The following is a 21331-nucleotide window of genomic DNA, read 5'->3' on the forward strand; positions in this document are numbered from 1 at the left end:
TCTGGTTTTTCTACAGCAGATTACACCTGCAGTGTGACTTAATTGTGTTGGAGTTGAGATTAGCATCCTGTCCTCAACTGGAAGCTGCAAATCCCTTAGTACAGAGTGGGGAGCAGAGATGCATTTAATTGGCAAGCAAAGGTTTGAATTAGTGAGTTCTCAGCTTAGCCTTCTGCATGCTGCCTCTAGCTACAGTGTCAGGTAGCACATGGGCCCTCAGTTGATACTTATTCAATAATTGGGCTTCGATTAGTTATTTGCAAGATGGAGTGATGTGTGTAGCTCTTTGTAATTCGCAGTAGAGTGGTAGGGTGAGCTTAGCCAATAATTCACTCTGGCCCTCAAGTTCTTTGTTGGGGTAAAAGAATCAAAAGACCAGTCCTGGCTGGGTAGCTCAGTTGGTTAGAGCATTGTTCTGATACGCCAAAGTTGTGGATTTGATTCCTGGGCAGGGCACATACAAGAATCAACCAATGGATGCATAAATAAATGAAACAACAAGTCGATGTTTCTCTCTCTCTCAAATCAATAAAAAAATTTAAAAATCTTTAAAAAAATCAAAGGATCATAGGGAATGCAGTTCATGGTGGGGCTTGAGTATAGGGATGAAGAATTAGAGAATTCGGGAGTATTATAACAGTAACTACATGAACAATCACTAAGGACATAAGAAAACATGAAGTAGCTTGACTTGCAGATGGTCATATTCCTTCTAGGTTCAGCTCTCTAGTCTGATGCCTTGCACAGACTTAGCAAATACCTAACCATGTTTGTTAATGACTCTTTTGTTGCTCAGGTTACAAGGAGAAAGTAACAGCAAGTGTACAGATTTATCAGGGCTAGTGCTGGAAAGAAATATAGTTAACATGGTCTTATTACAAGCTGGCAGACTTAAGGATACTGAAATGGCACCTGGAGTTAGTTTCTCTACTCACCATGGCAACATGCCCTTCATTCCCCAGCATCCTACTGGAGGAAAAGTCATGGATTAGTTGTTGGTGGTGGAAAGATTTCCTCCCTCCCTCCCTCCCTCCCTCCCTCCCTCCCTCCCTCCCTCCCTCCCTCCCCTCCCCTCCCCTCCCCTCCCCTCCCCTCCCCTCCCCTCCCTCCCATGCTTAGTGTGTGACAGCTTCGTGTTAAGCACGGGGCATACAAGGATGACTAAATCCTGTCTCCTTGCAAGCAGTCTGCAGTGCGACTTGCTATAAGCTAGGCCATGCTAGGTAAGGCTGCCCAGGTGATGTGGGCTTTGGTGAATGAAAAGGGGTTGGGCAGAATAATATTTAGAGGAAATGATAAGTGTGAAGACAATATGTGAAGGTAATTAGGCAGAAACAGTCATGGTGTCTTTGGGGGAAAAATGAGAAGTTAGCATTAACCGAATCGAAAGCACATGATGTAGAGAATGGCCCAGATTTTCAGGGGCTTACATTTGAAGTCCGCATGCTTGATTTTTGTCTTCTAGGCAATGACACTTTGCTTAGTTTTTGCCACTAAAGCAAGGAAGTGAAATGACCATAGTTGCACTTTAGCAACAGTCTTGTAGGGGCTGCGTGGAGGTCTCTAGGATGGAGAAACTGGTTCAGTCATGCTGGGACAGCTGAGGCCTTGCTACCCAAAGCATCCTCCATGGAGCATCAGCATCAGCATGTTAGAAATGCAGACTCTTGGGCCCCAACCAGAGGTACCAAGTCATTTCAAGGAGATTCCCAGGTGATTTGTATGCTCAGTAAATCTGAGTATCTCTGATTCAGTGGCTCTTATGGCATTGCTGTGGGCCCCTGGGAAGGATGACCTGACCACTTTTCCTTCTCTTATGTCACAGATTCACAGACCATTAGTCATGGACTGTTAATATGTGAATGGGTTCCGGGAGGTGCACACAGAGAATCTCCCATCTGTACTATTGTATTTCTTAAGCTTGGTGATGGGATGCAGGTGTTCATGTATTATAATTTGCCGTTTTTGGTAGATTGTAATATTTTATCATTCAAATCCATAAAATCTTGATTAAAAAGTAGTTTAGTGACCTACAAAAGGAAAAAGAGGAAAGCCCTTCATCCAAAATAGGACTTCCAAGACCCATGTCAGGGGTGAGAGTAGAATATAAACGATGGTGACAGTATTCATGTAAATGGTAAGAGTTACATTTGTTAAGTGCTCAATAAATACTATTTGTGGGCACTTGTTATATGCTAGACACTGTTTTAAGTGCCGTATATAGAACTTACTCAATGCTTACCATCCTTCTAGGAGGTAGGGCCTATTATTTATCTCTATTTCAAGGAGATATTTTCATAGATAAAATAAAACACTAATGCCTGAAGATATCAGGCACTTGGCACAAGGCCACAGAGATAGTTGAGGAATGAGGATTTGAACTCAGTTCATGGAAATCCCAGGTCTACATTCTTAACCACCACACTGTAGCGTAATATACAGCCTCTCTGCATAAATAGACATCAGTAGAAGATGATTGAGAATGAAGGGTCTTAATGAAATAAATGTACTGTTTTCCTTGGTCAGGTCAGAGAAAAGTAAATGCAATACATTTTTAGCCTCTGAGTGACATCTCTTGCAGTATTCGTTAACTGTCCTATGTATATCTGAACTTGGGAAAATGCAGTTTGGAGCTAGGAATGAATGATAGTGAGAAAAATGTCCCTGTTTGAATTTAAAATATGGGGAAAATCCACACAATTATGATCCACTAATTAATCCACTAATTAAAAAAAACCTTAAGTGAAAAACTGCACCACAGAAGGTCCCCCATTTTCTGTGACTGAACTTGTAACCATCCTTCAAGACCCAGGTAAACGTCATTCTGTTGTGAACCCTCTTTCCATTCCCCCCCTGCTCTCATCCCCTCTACTTGTGATGATAATAGCCAACTTATTGAGCATTACAGCTTATTGGACTTGTTATAAGCACTTATTTTATCTCCTTCTAATAGCCTTTGGATGGTTATCACTATCCTCATTTTTACAGAGGAAGAAACTGATGTATTATTTTAAGATTAAGTAGTTATCTGACATCATGTAGTTAATAAGTGGCAGAGCCAGAATTCAAATTCCAGAAGTCTGACCCTGGAGCTGGATCCTTGTCATCACTGAGCTGTCTGCCTCCCTGGTCACCCTGATTCAAGTGTCCCTTCTTTCAACTCTTTCTGAATCACTCCTTTAGAGCACTGAGGGTATCCTGCGATCTGGGCGCTGTTTCAGTGCTGGGACCACATTGGTGAACAGGCAAAGGTGCTTCCAGTCTAGGCGAAGCGTGTAGGACAAGGTTCTCTAGAAAGTGAGAAGCATCAATAAAGGCTTGGAAGGAGTGAATCCTTTCTAGACCTGCACGGCTAGAGTGTAGAGTCCAGTAAACGGAGGAAAGGTGAGTCTTGAGGCTGGTGAGCTGAGCAGTGTCCAGACCATAAAGCTTCTTCTGAGCTTGTAAAGAATTTGGGCTGCAATTTTACTAAATGATATTAAGGAAATTTGGAAAATGTTGATTTTAACTATGTTCATTTACATATTGATACTTTAAATTAGGGTCAATTAGTGACTTAAGAAACTAATCAGCCATTAAGTTCATATTCAGAAAGTCTCATTCAAGAAGTTTTTAAAGAATAACAATGAAAGACATTGGGGGGAAAAAACAATAAAACGTAACACTTTATTATTATTATTTTTATCTCAGAAGGAATTCACCAAAGGTTTCATATTATGCTATGGCATCTTTAATTATAAAAATAAGCAAATAAAATAACTTGCATCTGTCATTACCATGATATGTTTCATAACCTTTATATGCACATGGAGCTTAAAAATGTAATTTAACAATAAATAATGACATATACCAGATATGCTCACTGTTTATTCCAGTACTCAGCCAAAAACCTAAATATCATTTAAATTATAAATACATAATGCAAATATAATGGCACAAAAATGTCTAAAGTGCAACCAAATCACAATAGAAGAATCATGCAAACTGGTCTAGGTCAGCCCGAATCACTCTGTGCAGGAAACACAAGATGAAGCTCTGGAGGTTTCAGGGCGAGTTGGGGGGAGCGGGATGGGCAAAGAGAAGCAAAAAACTAGCAACATTGTGAGAACTGCTTCTTTCTGGATGTGTAGATATATGTATTATAAATACATATATAAATATCACTGCGGGGGGGAAAAGGGGTGGGTACCACGGCGTGAAGAGGTCACAGCAAAAAAAGAGAATCTACTGGACTGAAGAGAGAATTTTGCTAGGAATACTCATGTACTACTGTCGCATTGGGGTCCTGGTTTCGTGGGTTTGCGAAATGGACACAACACACACACTTTAATAGCTTTTCTGGTTTGGAGAAGTCAGCGTTGCCTGGGGCTAGGGGGTGGGGCTGGGCGGAAGGGGGAGAGTCAACTTAGAGTATGGTCTACCTGATTTCCAAGAGGCTAAGGCAGTGTCCATATGTCTGGGGACCTGGGGATAGGGCAGTTCTGAGTATAAAAATGCTCTTAACAACCTGATGTCAGCACGCTTAGAGGCGGTGTGGGGACAAAGGCAGCAATGCTTGTGCTGCTGCTGCTGGGTCTGCTGCAGTCGTTCTTGGTCCTTGAGCAGCACGTTACTGGTTTTAAAGGCTTTATGGTAAAGTTGTATTGCTTTTCATTTTTCTGGAGATGTGCCCTCCCTTCTCCCACCAGGATCCCTATCACTCGATTTGGTCAAATCTTGAGTTTAGCCTAGTGAGAGTCAAGCACCAATAGTTTCTACCTAAGCGAGTTTGGAGCGGCCCCTACAGTCCTACCCCTCCTCCCTCCTCTTCTTTTGACATTGACCTTTGGTGGGCAGTGACGCTCATAAGGGACTGTTGGGTTCAAGGACAGTGACCCTGAGAAACTACTGTTGTTCATAGATAGTTTAATCATTTGGCTTTGGTGGTCGCCATCTTGTAAACATCACGGCAGAAATGATCCAACCACCAGCTCTTTTTTTCCCTCCCTCTCTCTCTCTCACTCTCTTTCTCTCTCTCTTTTTTTGGCAATCCTACAGAGATGGCCCAGCTGCCAGGACTACTTTGGCAGGCAGCGTGCTATAGGACAAAAATGTAAGAGGAGTCTATTAAGGCTGGACAGCCCAGGGTTATTTATACCCCCTCAGCCCCAAGTCCCCCAAACTAAAGACCCAAAGGCTCATTGACTCATTCCTGATCGATTTCATGGAAAGTCTCCCACCCCATCATCAGTTTGCCAGAGCACTAGGCACCGATGAAAGGTGGCGAGTCAAGAACTGCCACGTCCCAAGGTATTGTAGGCCTTCTCGCACTCTTAGTGGTTCAAGCCAAAGGGATGCTCTTTTTGGTTCCTGTCATTCCCAGTTGGATGTGACAGAGCTGTTTCAGGATAGGTCTAAGTCAAGAGTAGCCTCTGGGTTGAGGTGGGCTGGGAGATTAACATCTTACCTGGGGTCCTTCAGATAAACCTGTTGGTTTTTCCTATCTCATACAGGCCCATCTTAAGTTTTGATGTTGACTAAAACTACTTCTACCCCCTTAGTTATAAAAAAGGCCACAAGGAGCATTTATGTGGATATCTGGAAGTGAGATAGTTATTCCATTCCCAGGAAAAGAAAAATAAAGCTAAGTTACAAAACTAAATCTATATGCAATAAAGTTATTATATACTGCTTTGTTTAAGCAGAGTCCTCTGGAAATTTATGTACAGTACATTAGTTTTCAGCTATTTATATTCCACAGTTAGACCTTAAGATTCTCTGGTTTTAAGACAATTGTTAAAGATACTTTAAAGCTCTGAGCAGTTACAGTACATAAAGATGTTAGCTTTTTGTTTTTCATTAGATGCAAGAAGAGGCAAGCTCAAAGCCTGGTTGGAGAGCCAGGCTTGAGCAATTTGGTAAATGTGTTGGAAAGGAAATTAGACATTGGAAGATTAAGACCATAAGACACTAGCTCATGAGAGATCAAGAATTCAGACATGACATTCATATTCGTCCATGGCCAGCACAGATTCATAACACGAATTCCATTTAACATCTTTATGAGCATTTAAGACATGCATTTAAATTAAGTTGCTTCTTATCAGCTAACTCTACTGGGGTAACCATTCTAAAGGGCTCCACATCTTCAAATTACAATGACTGGGGAATTACATGAACGTTTTGCATTTGAGAGTAGTTTTGAGGGGAGACATGGTAGAGGAAAGTGATAAAAGAGGGTGTTTTTCTCCTGAGGAGAGGCAGAAAGATCACACATATTTTGTTGGTGGGAATGCTGCCGTCGCGGAATGTTGGAATATTGGTTACAGAAGCCTAGTTTCATGCAACTTTTCTTTAAGGGGACTAGAAAATAGGAACTACTTAAAAAAAAAAATCAAACCAGGCACAGTACACTCAAAGTTGGTGTGTGAACACCCTTAAATGACACTAGTTTGGTGAGGTTGTGAACACCTCTCCCTGGTTATGCACTCTCGTGGGAGGCGCGTTTGCTGTGGGAGGGAGAGGCCACCTCACCTCGGAGGTTCCTGAGCAGGACTTTCAGCTTCTGTGGCTCATTGGTGCGCCTCCTGTTGAAGTCAGCTCCCGGGTGTGTTTGGGCACAGTGATCTGTCTGCAGGATGTGAAAGAGGCTGGCCATGTTGGGCCCGATTTTCTCCATCAGGCTGTCTCTGATTGTGCTGACGGTGTCTCCGTCACATTCCAGTAGGCTGCGGACAAGTATGTTATAGTATCTGCATTGGGAAAGAGGACAACGGGAGACAGTCATTCAGTGAGAACAAGGCAAGACCGGGCTTTCATCCAACACCCATCCGGAATGGCCAGACTGCTCGAACCCAAATGGTTTACTGCCTGACAGTCACTGGATTCTAATCTTTGTGCAGTGTCTTCTTAGTTTGAGTGCTTCCTGGATTTATGACACAATGCAAGACAGGCCTGTCTTCATGCTTCGAGCTCAGGGAATTTACTTTGGATAGTAGGCTGATGACAGTGCGTAAAAGTTTTAGAAATAATTATAGAGCTAGATGGGGTTGTAGAGATCATTTAGTGATGATTTCGTCATCTCATTTTGCAGAGAAGAAACTAAGGTGGGACAGCCAAAGTGACTTGTCTAAGGTCACACACTGGGTTAGTGGTAGAAGCAGGACTTAGTCAAATATCATGAGTCGAGCCCAACACTCGACACATTAATAGTCACTGCACATCCCTTCACCTTTTGCACCTAACCCCGCAACCCACTCCCCTCTGACAGCTGTCAGCCTGCTCTCTATGAGTCTGTTTTTATTTTGTTTGTTAGCTTATTTTGTTCATTAGAGTCAACATATGAGTGAAATCTTATGGTACTTGTCTTTCTCTGATTGGCTTATTTCACTTAGCATAGTACTTTCCAGGTCCAGCAATGCTGTTGCAAAGGTGAAGGGAATTAAGCAAACAAACAAACAAAAACCACAAAAAACCCTCAAGGACACAGACAACAGCATGGCGATTAGCAAATAGGGGAGGGGTATTGGAGCATGTGGAGATAGAAGAGGGTAAAGGGGGGATTAATGGTGATGGAAGGAGACTTGACAAGGGGTGGTGAATGCCCAATACGGTGTATAGATGATGTGCTATAGAATTGTACACCTGAAACCGCTATAACTTTATTATCCAATATCACCCCAATAAATTCAACAAGAAATAAAAATAAAAAATAAATTTAAAAAATAGTCATTATACATAAATTTGCAACTGTTTTGATGCCTCTTTGCAATTTCCCTTTTTCTTGGTGGTGGGCATATGAGCACATATTCAGACTAAACTCTAAAGGAATCTTCCGTTTTCAGCGTCAGTGCTCTCCAAAGGTATATTGTAATGAGAGGGCCAAATACCAGACAATGAGGATATTGAAATGGAAAGATTAGTGGTCTTTAATGGTTCATGCGTCACTCATTCCAGGAAGTCTTCTCTCACTGGTCTAGCTTTAGCTGGCCTCTTCTTTATTGGACTGTTTTATAGATATTTGGTTAGCATCATACAGGTCAGCATTTGGTGGTTTTGTTTTCCTGGTTAGACTCTAACCTCATTGAAGGCAGGGTTTGAGTCCTTGTTTTCTACACCCTTCATGTGCCAGTATCACAGGGCAATATTGCCCACTCACTGTTGATTTGTGATTTAATTTTGTGGCCACAGAGGAAATGGAGCTTTAAAAATATAATCGTTTCCCATAAGTCATGATTCTCACACGAAAAATTATCTGTAGGTCTGGTGAGTTTTACCCCAAACCTTGTGCTTGGTATAAATTACCTTCATCTTTGGTGCAAGCCCTTTAAGCATCTCCAACACTGCAGCTGAGTGTTATGGCTCAGAAAGGATTAAACTGTCTAATATTTACAACGTATAAATTATTTATCCTGTTCTTTGGGAAGACAGTTCAGGAATTTTCAAATTTGAGTTGGGATGCATTTGCTCCATTTTGAGGTGGTGACACTTGTCAAAACCCATTAGCTCTGTGTTCACTAATAAGAGACTGTCCTGATGAGAGTGATCTGTAGTATTTATGTGGAGAGACCCTTTCCTCAGAGGAACGTGAGGATCGCTGGGGCCACAAGATCTTCTGTGAAAAGAAACCTGTTTATTTTTAACTCACCTCACAGAGCACAGGATCAAACATCTTTCCAGAATAACTTAACCCCCCAGAGAGGTCCTTTCAAGGATGTACAGTAACTAGGATGGAATGTGGGTAATGAAGCAAAGCGGTCACCCTTCTGTGAGTGAGCAGAATGAATTTGGGGACCGAAGAGGTGTCCTGTCTGGGTCTCAGACACTGTCCTGGCCCCACCCTACCCACAAGGCGGGGTTATATCCAGCTGTGGTTAAAATTGGGATTCTCTGGCACAGAAACACATTTTCTACCCTTTGGAATGATAAAGCACACGAGTCAAAGCAGATCTCACTTGGATGGGAAAGTGGGGAGAGAAATGGTTTTGGAAAAACCGAGAATAGCTTCAGAAGTCTACAGCCCACATAGACCCCCAGGCATCTCTTTACTTGTGAGTTCTGCTAGGTCATGGGTCCCCTGGATCTCTGTGTCTAGTTCACAGGGTGATTAGATCCTAGAGAAAGAGGTGTCTGACTCTCACTCCCCTGTCCCCCGGCGAGGACTTTATAACTTAGAAGTTAACCCGTCCACTTCTAGAAAGAACTGTTCACACCAGATGACCTCCCACATGGACCGGAGAAGATGGCCTTTCCTTAGATGAACACTGAAAGCTCTTGTCTGGCTGAGGAAATCTAACACCAGTGAGGAAACATCACTTCCGTAGCTGGCCTTGCCTCCTTGAGGCCAGGTGAGTCCCTCTGGCTCCACCTTGTCAAGCCCACTCTCCTCTCTGAGGGCTGCTGCCTTTACTGTTGCTTTCTCTGCTAGCACAGATGAGACGCCTGTGCTTGGTGTTTCTTGGTGATGGCCCCTGCCAGCCTGATTGCTTTTAGTGACTCCCCCTAAATCTACCCTTAGTTTCTCTCATGGAGCTTTATTAGTTCAACAAGGGCAGGCTAAGAGAGCTCCTTGGAACAGAAAATGCTCATGGCTCTATTAGCAGCACTTCCAAGTGTGGGAAGTCTGTTAGGCTCTACATTTGCTGGAGCAAGCAGTAGGTCAATCCTGACCACCTCCATTTAGGGCTGGACTATGGCATTGACCTCTGGGATTGCGTGAGTTAATGAGATAGACCTTTCCTATCTAAGCCACTAAGTGAGATTATCGAAGAGATTGGGTCTCCAGGAAAAGTTGACTTAGTAATTGTCACATATTTACTGTGCACTGTCTTGTATCAAATAAGATGTGTCTTCTCTTTGTGGAGAGAATGTATGCAAATCTAATTGTTGATCACCCTAGGGCACATTTATTCACTTCTGCTTGATATTCTATTTTTAGATTGTGGATGTATCCTGCAGGGTTTACTGGCTGCCATTTTTGAAATAGGAATCAAATAGCTTGGCTCAAGGCCACGTGAGTTCTAGGCCCAACTCTGTCATTTACCAGCTGTGTGACCTTCAGCAGGTCACTCCCTTCTCTGGGCCTCTGTTCTTTAATCAGTTAGTCTAGATAACCTCTATGGTCATCTTCAGCTGTGACATGCTATGTTTCTAGTGATTTGATCCATACATCCCTTCTCAACTTAATAAAAACAGTGCAGCTCTGTCTAAGGCCCATCCTTTGCAGGAAGAATTAGAACAAATCAAGATTTCTTTCTTCATCTTGATGGGGGTGGGGTGGAGAATCTGCCACAAAGACTTGAGAGGCTAAGTGTTCGGATCACCCTGCCTAGAAGGACTTTTTAAAGCATGCTTCTTCCTTCCTACTTTAAAAATTCCACCACTAACTTTTTTTTTCCTTGGTAAAGAGTAAGATCAGATATTCTCCATAGCTACTGTTTCAGCCATGCTTACCCAAATACACACACACTGCCTAGGAACGTTCTGTGTGAGGGTTTATAAATAGTCCTTTGTTTCCCTGATCAATATTATTCTTCTGTTTCCTGTTCCCTATCCATGCCCTAGAGAGCTGGAAGCGCCGTCAGTTTTCCCACTCTGGACGCGGATCGCTCTAGCTCCTTCCCAAGCCTCGCACGCGCTGTCCAACCTGCCTGGTCAGTGTCGCTAGCTTCTCTCATGGTTGAAAGGATAGTCTGCACATTCAGCCAGGGGGGCGCTCCAGCTATCCTTTCTCTTCTAGTGCATTTCTCTCACGGAAAACTTCCCTGTTCTGGTTCCTGCTTCAGCCACAGGCTTTTGGATTCTCTCAGGCCCAACTCTCAGGCTAGATAAGTCACAGGAAGGTGGAATGAACCTGTAACTACTTCCTTTCGCAGCTCTGTGCCAATTGGCACAAGTTAGCGTGTATCTATGGTGGGACAGAGGCTGGGAAAGCAGGATGTTTCAGGAGGGTGAGGAGCTTAAATAGAGCAAATCAAGCCCAGAATGGAACCGGAAATTTCTACAGTTCTCAGCAGGAACAATATTAGCAGCTGAAGTGAAATAATTGGAGAAAGGTAAGAGTTGCATGGAAGGTTCTGGTCTTTCAGAGGTGGCTATTTCCCCCACTTTCCTAGTACTCGTGATTCCCCTAAGATTAAAAGAAGAGATGTGACCATTTTCTGAAGGTGGTGAGAAGAAGGCACTAATTGAAAGTAATAATGGCCCGATTAAAACAATTTCTAGTCTCTTCTCAGATAGTTAGGATCACCAGTCCAGAATCAGTACCTCCTTTCCATAGACCTCTCCCTTCATAACGGAGGGGCTGCCTCACTTAAAATAGATTAGTATTGCCTCACATTGGTTACATGCCACATAATAGATCATGAATTTTCACCAGATCCTTAAAGATCAACGCTTATAATAATGGCTTTTCTAACATACCTCTGCCCCCCGCCCAGCTGCTACACAAACAGCATCCTTTATCCCTGGCCCCATGTCAGACTAAGAATTCTTTATTTCTCCTCTTTATGGTAAAGGGCATCTCCAACAATTAGCGAGGTGTTTTTTTTTCTTCCCAGATGTAGTAAGAATCTTCCTAGGAGCATTTAAAGACCAAGGTCAATATAAAGAGACAGGCCATTTGAGATAAATGCTGGATTTGATTTTCCTGTTCTGAGGAAATCAGTTAGGACCCACGGCAAAGTGGCTTTTAAGGACTGAACAGATGATGTTTATAAATTGACACCAGGCTCTGAAGAGCACTGACCTGTAGTTAAGAGCGAATCAGAAATTTTACAAAGTTTTAATGTCGGGGGTGGTGGTGGTTAACCTTTCCCGAGGGAGGAGCTGCTTTCCTCTTCTTCCAGTTGCCTCTATGGACATGCCTAAATCACTGGGAAGCCCCAGAAGGGGCTGTCGCCACTGTCTGAAGAAGGGTGGCAGCACCTGGCTAGGAAGCTCATCAGGTTAAGTCTGCATTAGCTCCCAGGTGGTCGGAGTAACATGCACAGGACTGATCTTGGTGAACATGTGCGGATTTGGTTGGAGAGACAAAGAGTCAGAGCACTTCAGGACAGGGAGTCAAGTTTTAGTCCAGGGGAGCATCACAGCAGGCTGAACTTGACCTGCCAGTACTGCCCTTGCCATACCTCCATGCCAGCCCCATCAGCATCTCTCTTAACATGATCACGGATGGGGAAGCCCAGGTCGTTCTGGGAACCTTTCTAGACCATGGAACGAGGGTGTCAGCTCTCTCATGGGGTAGATGTTCACTCCTGGCTGGTAGGGACTGAGTCAGGGGCACAGATAAACAGGATCCTTTGATATTACCAGCTCAGTGGCTTTGGGTTGCACTAGACTGCTAAGGTGAGAACGTGATCTGGGCAGTCACTGGAACGTCATTCCAGGAAATCTAGGACTAGAGGAATGGGGTAACACTGGCCTGGAAGGGAACATGAGAATCACCTAGATTAGCCATTTCACCTTCCCCAGAGCAAATGTCAGTCCCAGTGAAGTGAGATGGCTTGCTCTGGGCTACCTAGTGAAGTGTCTGATTGGGCTTGGGGCTGACTCAAAATACGCGCAGGCTTAAAAGACTGCATTATGACATTTGACCAGGGTTTTTATAATGGCCAAGTGTACTGTGCACAGTCATTCAGCCAAATTTGATGTCTCAAAAGCTTGTTTCCATAAACTTCATAATTCCCTTCAGACTTATGGCAAGAGTCTGACCATGAAAATGTATCCAGGGATGCTGCAAATGAAGCTTTCTATTAGCTACATGGGAAGACTTTTCCTAAAGCAGTAAAAAAAAAAAAAAAAAAAAAAAAATCTAGCCTGCTTAAGCTGTCACAACCAATCACAAACACATTTTTTTTCCTGCAAAAGCTGGGAAGACTGCAAGCTAAAATAAGAGCATGACTGTGGCAATTTAAACCCCCTTCTGTGTCTGGCTCTGCCAGCCAACCACTCCCTCTTCCACCCTAATTGCGAAAAAGTGGATTCATTTTGTACCTGTTGGAGAAGTGATTGGGGAGCTGGACGACTTCGGTAATGGCTTCGGGGTTCCGCTTGGCAATGCTGCACACGTTCAGCTTGCTGTAGCACTCCTCCTGCACCTCAGCAATCATCCTCTGGAAAGTGGAGCACCTCCGAATGGCGAGGAAGACCTTGGCTGTGACCCCGTTGGCGATGCACTTCAAGCTCTCTTTGACAAATGCTTTTCCCTGCCAAGGAAAGGGGTAGGAGGAAAAGCTTTAGCTTGAGCTGACAAGAGAGGACAGGGCATACAGTGTGTGGAACTTAAGGGGGCTCTTGGCACTGTGCTGTGGCCATCTGCATGTCCTTGCTATGAGAAAACTGTATGCATGGCCAGGATAAAAAAAAGGTCCCTACTCCCTGAGACTACCTTGAGAACTGAGCTCCACAGAAATAATATGAGACAAGAGAGAAATAAGGGAGGAACCATAAACAACCACGGTGCAGCTTAAACATAGCCATAATATGGCTTTGGATACCTGGGATTGAGACTTTGATAACTCAAATCACAAGCTAGCAGCTAGTATGCTGGATCATACAGTGAGAATTCCTCTGTTAGAAGAATATTTTTATTTCCCCTTGAAGAGGCAAAGTTTCCTTCTCATCAGCCCTGCCTTATAAGACAGCCTCTGTCAGCTGTCTTTGGGAGTGTCTTCTACAGAACCCATGTCCAGGCCAAACATGTGTGTGTGTGTGCACACTGGAGATGAGAATTTAGAGTGGGGAGGCTAGGAAGGAGAGCGGGCTCCCTATAAGACTGGTTCCTAAGAACAATAGTCTAACACACTGTAAAAGACAGGCAGCCAGTGGGAGTAAGGGTCAAGGTCTTATTACCTGAGTGTCAAATTTAGCAGCGCTGTACAAGAAGGATTTACAGATGTCATACATCCCATCTGTGTCGCAGGTGGAGTTTTCCAGGCATGCAAAAGCCCCACAGCCAACCTGCAGAGCACTGTTGAGGCAGCGAACCACTTCAGCTGAAAGACACAAGTCCATCCAATCTGGGTCAGACAGTGGGGGTGGTTCCAAGGGGCCAAGTTGTTGTGGTGGGAAAATTCAAGGACATGGGGTCAGAAGAACCTACAGTAGATGTGTGTGATGGGGCCAGTAGATAGACTCATTCAGAGGGGTTGGGGGTGAGAAAGTCAGGGGCCAGGCAGGTCCCTTTGGCCTGGAAGAGCCGGGGCACGTGGAGGAGAGGGAACATGTTTTCGTTCTGAGCTACATGCTCTGGCCTCACCGTTACCACGCAGTTTGGGTGGCTGGAGAGGAAGGCTGGAGTCCGTGGGATGCACGATGCTGGAAACAGCTCTGCAGTGCCAAAGGGCATCACTTAGTCTTAGAGGCTGAAAGTATGGGAGGCAAAGCAGAGGCTGGTGGTCAGGGTTAGGAGGTGGAAGGGCCAGGGAGTCCATTTGGCTCCTGAAAATACACTCCAGGGTAATAAGGATGGGATTTTAGTCTAAATGGCAGAGAAGAAACTGCCAGGAGTCTCTTCCGAATTAGGGCTTTTAACTTACCTTCATATTGGCAGAAAGGAATCTGATCCGTTCATGTTTCACCCCTACCCCCCACCCTAGGACAGTGTTAGAGGTGTGCATAATGTGTCTCATATTAAAAGCCATTTTTTAAAAAAGAGAGAGGGAAACACAGGTAAGGAATAAAAAGGCCGAGGTACCCCTTGCGCAAGACTGGAAGAAAACCGCAAAGAACTTGCACGAGGCCTTCTACATTCTGGATAAGATCTCCCATAAAAGTAATTTCTCTCCTACAGAAGGGGGGTGTTCTGGCAGGCAGCTCGGCGAGAAATGATCTGCGGCCTTCATACCATAGGATTCTCCTCTGAGATCAAAAGCGTGGTTCGGTTAGGCTTCCCCTCCCCCTCCCACCACCCGCAGCCTCTGGGATGTTACAAGTCATTTCCCTAATTATATATTTTCACGGGTTCAAATTATAACTTTGCTTTAAGCAGTTTTAATATGCATTAGGGTTGCTATTGTTTTAGGCAAGCTCGAATTGTGAATCACTGCATCTCTATAGCAACTAAGTACAAAAGGAAGTGAAGCAGAGCCCTTCTCCCGGCAGGGACCTGCTCTTGCGAGGGGAGCGTCATCTGCAGCATTTGGACACCTGCGATCCCATCTCTGCTGACAGTTGGGGGAGCGAGGGCAGCAAAGGATGAGAGAGAGAGGCAGACGAGCAAAGTCAAAAGGCAGAGGTGTCAGCGCCGGCGTCCTAAGGACTCTGTTCCTTTAGAGGCCAAGCTATACACAGTTAACTGCTCCAGGAGTCAGGACTGGAGCGAGACCTTCCCCTTGGAGAAACAGCTGCTACGTTTCCCAAATACTCCTTTTCCAGGGGCTCTCTGGCCAGGAGCTGCATGGGCGATTGAATGGAGCCCAAGAGAGAGCCAGGAGGAAGAGGGGGAGCGGCGTTGGGGGTGGGATGGTTAGGGTGGTCCCTGAATCTGCTCTGGATTTGTCGGACTTGAGGGCTATGGTTCTGTAAATCGGTCTGCAGAGGGGGATTTCGGCGTGCTCTCCGAAGGGGTGGGGAAGTCAAGTTATAGGGTCTTCGGGGTGAAGAAAGAGGGGCATCGGCCAAATCATGTCTCACCTTAGGATCGGCTTCAGCTTCTGGAAAGTATAGAGAGCGCTTTGAAGCATGCCAACATTCAAGCCTTCCCCTGCCCCCTCCCCCCCAAGAGGGTACGTGCCAGATTTCAGGCAATCAGGCTAGGCTTATGCAATGAAATACCCTCAGCAGAGCGCCCAGCTTCTTCGTCAGTTGCGTGCAATTTATTAAACAAAGGAGCTCCACTTCCTAAGGCTATTGGATTACACTGGCAGTTTATTGCCATCAGGCATGAAGCACATTTATTATCAAGATCAGCCGTCACAGACACAGTTGCAAAAGGGAGAGGCAAATGAGGACAGCTCTTTGGGGGAGAAACCGGTCCTGGGTTTGCCGCTTACCTGAGTTCTGAGCTGCCACCCGGGATTTCCTGGGGCTCACAGAATCATTCTGCTCCGCCTCATGGGTTGCAGAAGCACTGATCACCAGCACCAGGAGCACTGCTGAGTTTTGGAGCATTCTCTGAGAAGTTTCCGCTAAGTTGTTGGGTTTTTTTTTTCCTCCCCCCCTCTCCTCTTTCCCTCTCCCGGCTTGAGGGAAGATGTGGATCTGGATACACTAAGAGCCTAGGTGAGGATTTGATGAGGATTTTTTTGTTGCTGCTGATGCTGCTCCTGCTGACGCTTCCGCTGCTGCTGCTGTGGCTGCAGTCGCTGCTTCTTGCACCTCTGGCTTTTGCAAACTGGGGGCCCAAGAGCTGCACCCAGGGGTTTTATAGCCGTTCTTATCGGTCCTTAGGATCAGGGACCAATCAGGTCCTTCAACTGGTCTGTCTAGCCAATGGGAGGGCAAGCTCATTGGGCTGGAGCTGTTTGACTTCTTAGAAATATTTTCCAGCAAATTAAAAGTACCTGCTGCCAATGTTTCATATGTGTGTGTGACTGTGTGTGCATAGATGTGTGAAAAAGCTATTTTCATGGAATTAAAGGACAATTATGTATTGCTCGAACCAAAGGAAAATCATATGACAGTCTCAACAAGGGGCTTTGGAAGTCTGTCCATCTTTTTAAAAAAAAAATGAGCTGGGGGTTGGGGATGGGTATGGAGAGCAGGATGGGGGAGTGCGGTGTCTTTGGATTTTCAGTCAACCTCATTAGAGCAGTTTTACGCTAATTTTAGTGGCACATTCTCTGTGTTGTAAGCTACATACACATTACCTCCCCATCTTCTCAGCATGTGCATGTTCACAGGTCTGTGATGCATTTTGATTGTGTGAGAGTATTCTGAGTTCTCACTCACATATAGGAGCCCTCAAGGAGGGACATATATGAATGGAAGGGCCCTGATGAACAGGGGCGTGACAGCTCTGAGCCGTGACTCCAAATTCCCTATGGCTTAGCTCTATGACCCTGGTCAAGTCTTTTTACCTTGCTCTACCTTTGTTTTTCTAGCTGTGAAATGTCAAGTTTGGAGTCTGGCATTCCTTAGGCCTCTAACACTATGATTCTCTAGTCACACAAATGAACCTTGACTCCATCTCTTTAGGTACACACATGCACTCCTACATACACTACACCCAGCAAGGAGACATCATGAATGCCTGGAAAATTAGTAAACTGTGTGTTCAAGCCCAGCAACTTCATAATCGCTTTGAAACAATAAACTGGCCAACGTAAGACTAAACCTGCTGGGGAAACAAGTTCATTTCTTGGGATGGGGAAGGGGAGGGGGTGGAGCAGCAGGACTGGGAGGAAGGGGTAGGAAAAGCCCAGAATGTGTAGGAGAGAAGACTGATAAGCTCTAGACTTAATGGGAAAATTACAGTGGCATCACAAATCATGCCTAGGTAGAAGCTCGTATTTTCTTATAAGTAGGCTGCAGGCAACACTGAATCTTGTCCCTAACTTGTGAAGGTGGTTAATAATTTAGGAGGGGACTTAATCAGGGTGGAGAAGTGGTCATTAGGACTGGGGTGAAGTGAAGGAATTAAGCAAAAAATCTGTTAAAAATTTTCAGGGGTTAAATGAGAAAGGGCCGTTGGAGATTCATACAGACACAGGCAGGATGATCTTGCAAAGAAACAGAGCCAGCCAGTGGTTTCAGTTTAAATCCTAAAATCTTCAGGCAAATGTAGAAGAAAGAGTACCAACTTTATGAACTACAAACCAAGAATCAGCTCTATATGTGTGTGGGGAGTGGACTTGCTGAGTGATTATAGCCCCCCTTGCAAAAAAGAGGGTTGTTTGGGAAGCATGAAGAGACAGAGGAAATGAAAGAAAAAGGAAATATCTAAGGAAAAGAAAGACATTTTTAAATTTCCATGAAATAAGAAGTACATTTCAATGATATGAACTAACCTGATCGATATTTCTCAAGTATGGTCGAGGTTGAATGCTAGGGGTTGAGTAGAGAGGGTAAAAGAGATGAGATACAGAGGAAGGAAAAGTAATGATTCTTGTCGTCGAGGCGCTTGCAGTCAAGCTGGGCAGATGACCAACCTCAGTCATATCTCCTGAAGGTTCAGGATGTCAGAACCCGGCGTGCTAAGAGAAGGGTATAGTCAACACCGGCTAGAGACGTGGGGGAGGATGTGAACTGCTGTTATTTATTGCTTTTCAAGAATTTAGGAAAAAGCTATAATATTTCCTTTTTAAAAAGGTCGTGTTCTGGAAGTCTCAGAGATTGATTTTATTGGTTTTAGGCAGGAGTGGTAGATGTGTGGCTATATCTAGTTGAATGTTCTGTTGTAGAAGAAGAAGACAGATGCATGCATTTCCCCCCCAAGGATCTTGATTTCTGTTCCTCAGCATGCTCTACCTCCTTAGCCTCTCTCCATTGTTAAATGCAGTGCTGTTGGTTTCTCTTGTTGGACTTGCCCTGTGTTGATCTCCTGGCTTAATATGACTTTCTTCCCACCATCCACATTTTTTCTGTCTGGTGCTCGCAGCAGAACACATTGTCCTACAAGAGTCAGGATGTGGTTTGTGTTTTCTCTGATGTTGATTTACTGTTCCTCCTTATTTCACTCCCTACTGTCACGTGCCTGGATGCTCATCGCTGGGTGTGCGAAGTGTCTCACAATAACAGACAGAGAAGTTGTCATCTGAAGAAATCCAATAGTGGTCAGCTGTACTGGTTTATGTATAACTAATTTCAGTGCATTTCAGGACCTCAAAGGACTGAGGTGGAGTCTAAGTAGAAACACCCAATGTCAAGTTTCTCCCCAGGAGTTTATGGATGTTTGAATGTCCATAGTCACTGAGTTCCTGGTTTGAACTTTAATATAGCAATGATAGGAGAGTCTTCGGAACTCTGCAGGTGACATCAGCTCTTTTGCAGCTTCTCCTGGGGGGTGGGGGGTGGGGTATGAGGGATTTTAGAGGAATCTGAATATCAGATTTCAGAGTTCAGATCTTATCCTGCAAGCAACAGGAGTCAGGAAGGGTTCTTGAGTAAGAATTGTTAAGTGATGTGTTGAGATTAGTGTTTGGGGAAGATCTTTTGATCACACTTATGATGGTTTGAGGGAAGAAAAGAGCAAAGGTTATAAGACTAGCTAGAAATATCAGTTTGTGTCGATGAGGTCCTGGACAATGATGTAGCAGTAGGAAAGGAAGAGAAGAAAAATATGAGAAATATTTTAAATAAAATGGAAATTGTCAATTAACCTAAGAACTCTATTGGGGGAAAAAAGCTTTCTCCCAGTTCAATGATAACAGAGATGATGTATACATTCCTTCTTCATTTATTGGTTATGATTTTTAGTTGACAAGACTATCTGGCATCTCCATTAGGCGGGCACTTTCTGGCATTCTGTTAAGGTAGTAGACTTGCCTAACAAAAGACTTGGCTGGGCTGTAGATAGATGAACTTTCCCAAGCCTGGCTCTGTGAGTTGGAGGTGCCCTCAGGTGCAGCAGTGGGAGGGGAGGAGAGCCTTTACCATTGCTTTCAGGCAGGAAATTTGCAAAGAAGCGGGTGGGAGAAGCTGCCAACACCTAAGGCTGGGTGATGATGCCCTGGCTGGCTGTGCCCATGCAAGGCTAGTATGAGTTCGGTGAGAATATTGAGCCAAAAAATAAAAATCTCTGGAGCTTTGTTGGATTTGGCTGGCTTAAAGCTAAGCAGTGAAGAGCTTCTTGCCTTTCTACTGAGAGGAGCCCAGGAGCATGGTTTCTTGGTAAATGTTTCTTTTGCTGAGAAACCCATCAAGGTTGTTCTGACATGGAGACCAAGGTTGGAGTGTCATTGCCATTCTGTTTTTGGGAATTCTGGACTGACTGCACTGTTGGACTGTTGCAAACTCTCCCCAACCCCCCAGTGTATGGAGGGTTACTGAGTGCCTGGCGCGAGGTCAGGTGTTGTGGGAAATGCAGGGAAGTGTTTGACCTTTTTCCTGTGCTCCATGGATTCCCAAGCTATTTCTTAATGCATGAATGTTGTATTTGAGGAAGAATGTCTGTTTTCTGGAAATATAATACAGCAAGTGGGCTGCAGTAGAGTTTACAGGTTTGGATTCAATTAACGTTTACTGGGTGTCTATCTCCTCGATGCCAGGCATTACTACAGATGTTTCTTATCTGTGAGAGAAGAAATGCTACCCTCTCTCCCCACAGGAAGGGGAGCCAGGTCTCCTGAGATTTGCTTATTATAGGAGTAGCTTGGGCCTTTCAGTTGTGCGAGCATCACAGCGGAGGAGGGGGTTTGTACGCTGAGAGCACTGCCCCTGGGGGTGGAGGTATGTCAGGAGGAAAAAGACATAGACAGGATGACCTTACATGTTAAACCAGAACAAGTAAGTTGAAATTAGCCTCTACTCCTGTGAACATGGGCTTCTCATTTTTTTTCTAGATCTAAGTTACGATGTCACTTTATGTCAGGGAAGACAAATTCATAGTTCCAGGGCAGCCTGCAAATCTTCAATTGCACACAAGGCTCCTGAAACAAGTACAAAGAGGATATGCTATGTGTCGTTGAATCTGCCATTACCAACAGCCCTTTGGCAGAGCTAAGGTGACATTATGCTGTGGAGACACATGAGGGCGCTCGAATCAACCGACCATGATAAGTTCCTTTTATGTTAAAAAAAAAAAAAAAAAAAAAGTGAATCCTGGCTGTGTTAGATTGGCCATTGTGATGCTTTTTAGGGAGATAACGTACATTTATTGTCTAGGTCACTCACCAGTAACCTAGCCGGTGAGCTTACCAGCTGGCCCGGCACATTTGGGAGCTTTGGAGTATATAACACTCTATACGCCAGCCCCGCATTGCCTAAGAGGCAGCCAGCCTGCAGAATACTTGCTTAAGTTTTGTACCCTAGCTAAGGGAAGGATGGTATCTGTACCTACCTCTTCAGGGCAGATAAGATGATGCATCAGATAACACCCATGTGTTACTTTAAAATCCTTGGTTTCAAACAGGGATTGTCTTTCTAGGTGGTAGTGAGAATTGCTCCTCACTAGTGAAGAAAATGTTTCTGACCCGTGTTTCTACTTAGCAGTCTTTCTCCCAGTGGTCTGCAGGCAGAGGCCAAGGCTGAATATTTATTCACTCTATTTCTGACACTTTTTTTGTGCGCCTATCCTACTGCTTGGCAGTCTTCCAGGGGAGCCTGGGAGGGGACGCGGGGGCATATCCTTGCACGAATACTCTCCTGCTTCTCGGGCCTGCCCGCAGGCACCTTTGCGAAGAAGACATCTGCGCTCTGGTTGATGCGGGGACTGGTTTGCCACGCCTGAGAGATGGGGCAGGCCTGTCGCACG

At 44.6% G+C, this 21331-nt stretch overlaps 1 protein-coding gene across 1 annotated transcript; it reads right to left on the reverse strand.

Annotated features, from left to right (window-relative positions):
* Positions 1 to 3652: 3652 nt before the first annotated feature.
* On the reverse strand, positions 3653 to 16300 carry STC1 (stanniocalcin 1). The gene is made up of 4 exons (XM_016211723.2): positions 15972 to 16300; positions 13831 to 13973; positions 12973 to 13184; positions 3653 to 6731 (listed from the first exon to the last, which is right to left on the reverse strand). Exons 1-4 carry the CDS (start codon positions 16087 to 16089, stop codon positions 6461 to 6463), a joined length of 744 nt encoding a protein of 247 aa, XP_016067209.2. The 5' UTR covers positions 16090 to 16300; the 3' UTR covers positions 3653 to 6460.
* Positions 16301 to 21331: the final 5031 nt, after the last annotated feature.

Source organism: Miniopterus natalensis, chromosome 4 (assembly GCF_054644295.1).
Source record: "Miniopterus natalensis isolate mMinNat1 chromosome 4, mMinNat1.hap1, whole genome shotgun sequence".
In the NCBI taxonomy this organism is placed as follows: domain Eukaryota; kingdom Metazoa; phylum Chordata; class Mammalia; order Chiroptera; family Miniopteridae; genus Miniopterus; species Miniopterus natalensis.

Coding starts and splice junctions, on each gene's coding strand:
- STC1 (XM_016211723.2), bottom strand. CDS start 16,089: ATGCTCCAAAACTCAGCAGTGCTCCTGGTGCTGGTGATCAGTGCTTCT. Junction 13,185..13,830: donor CTGCTAAATTTGACACTCAG/GTAATAAGACCT, acceptor TTTCCTTGGCAG/GGAAAAGCATTTGTCAAAGA. Junction 6,732..12,972: donor CCCAATCACTTCTCCAACAG/GTACAAAATGAA, acceptor TTCCCAATGCAG/ATACTATAACATACTTGTCC.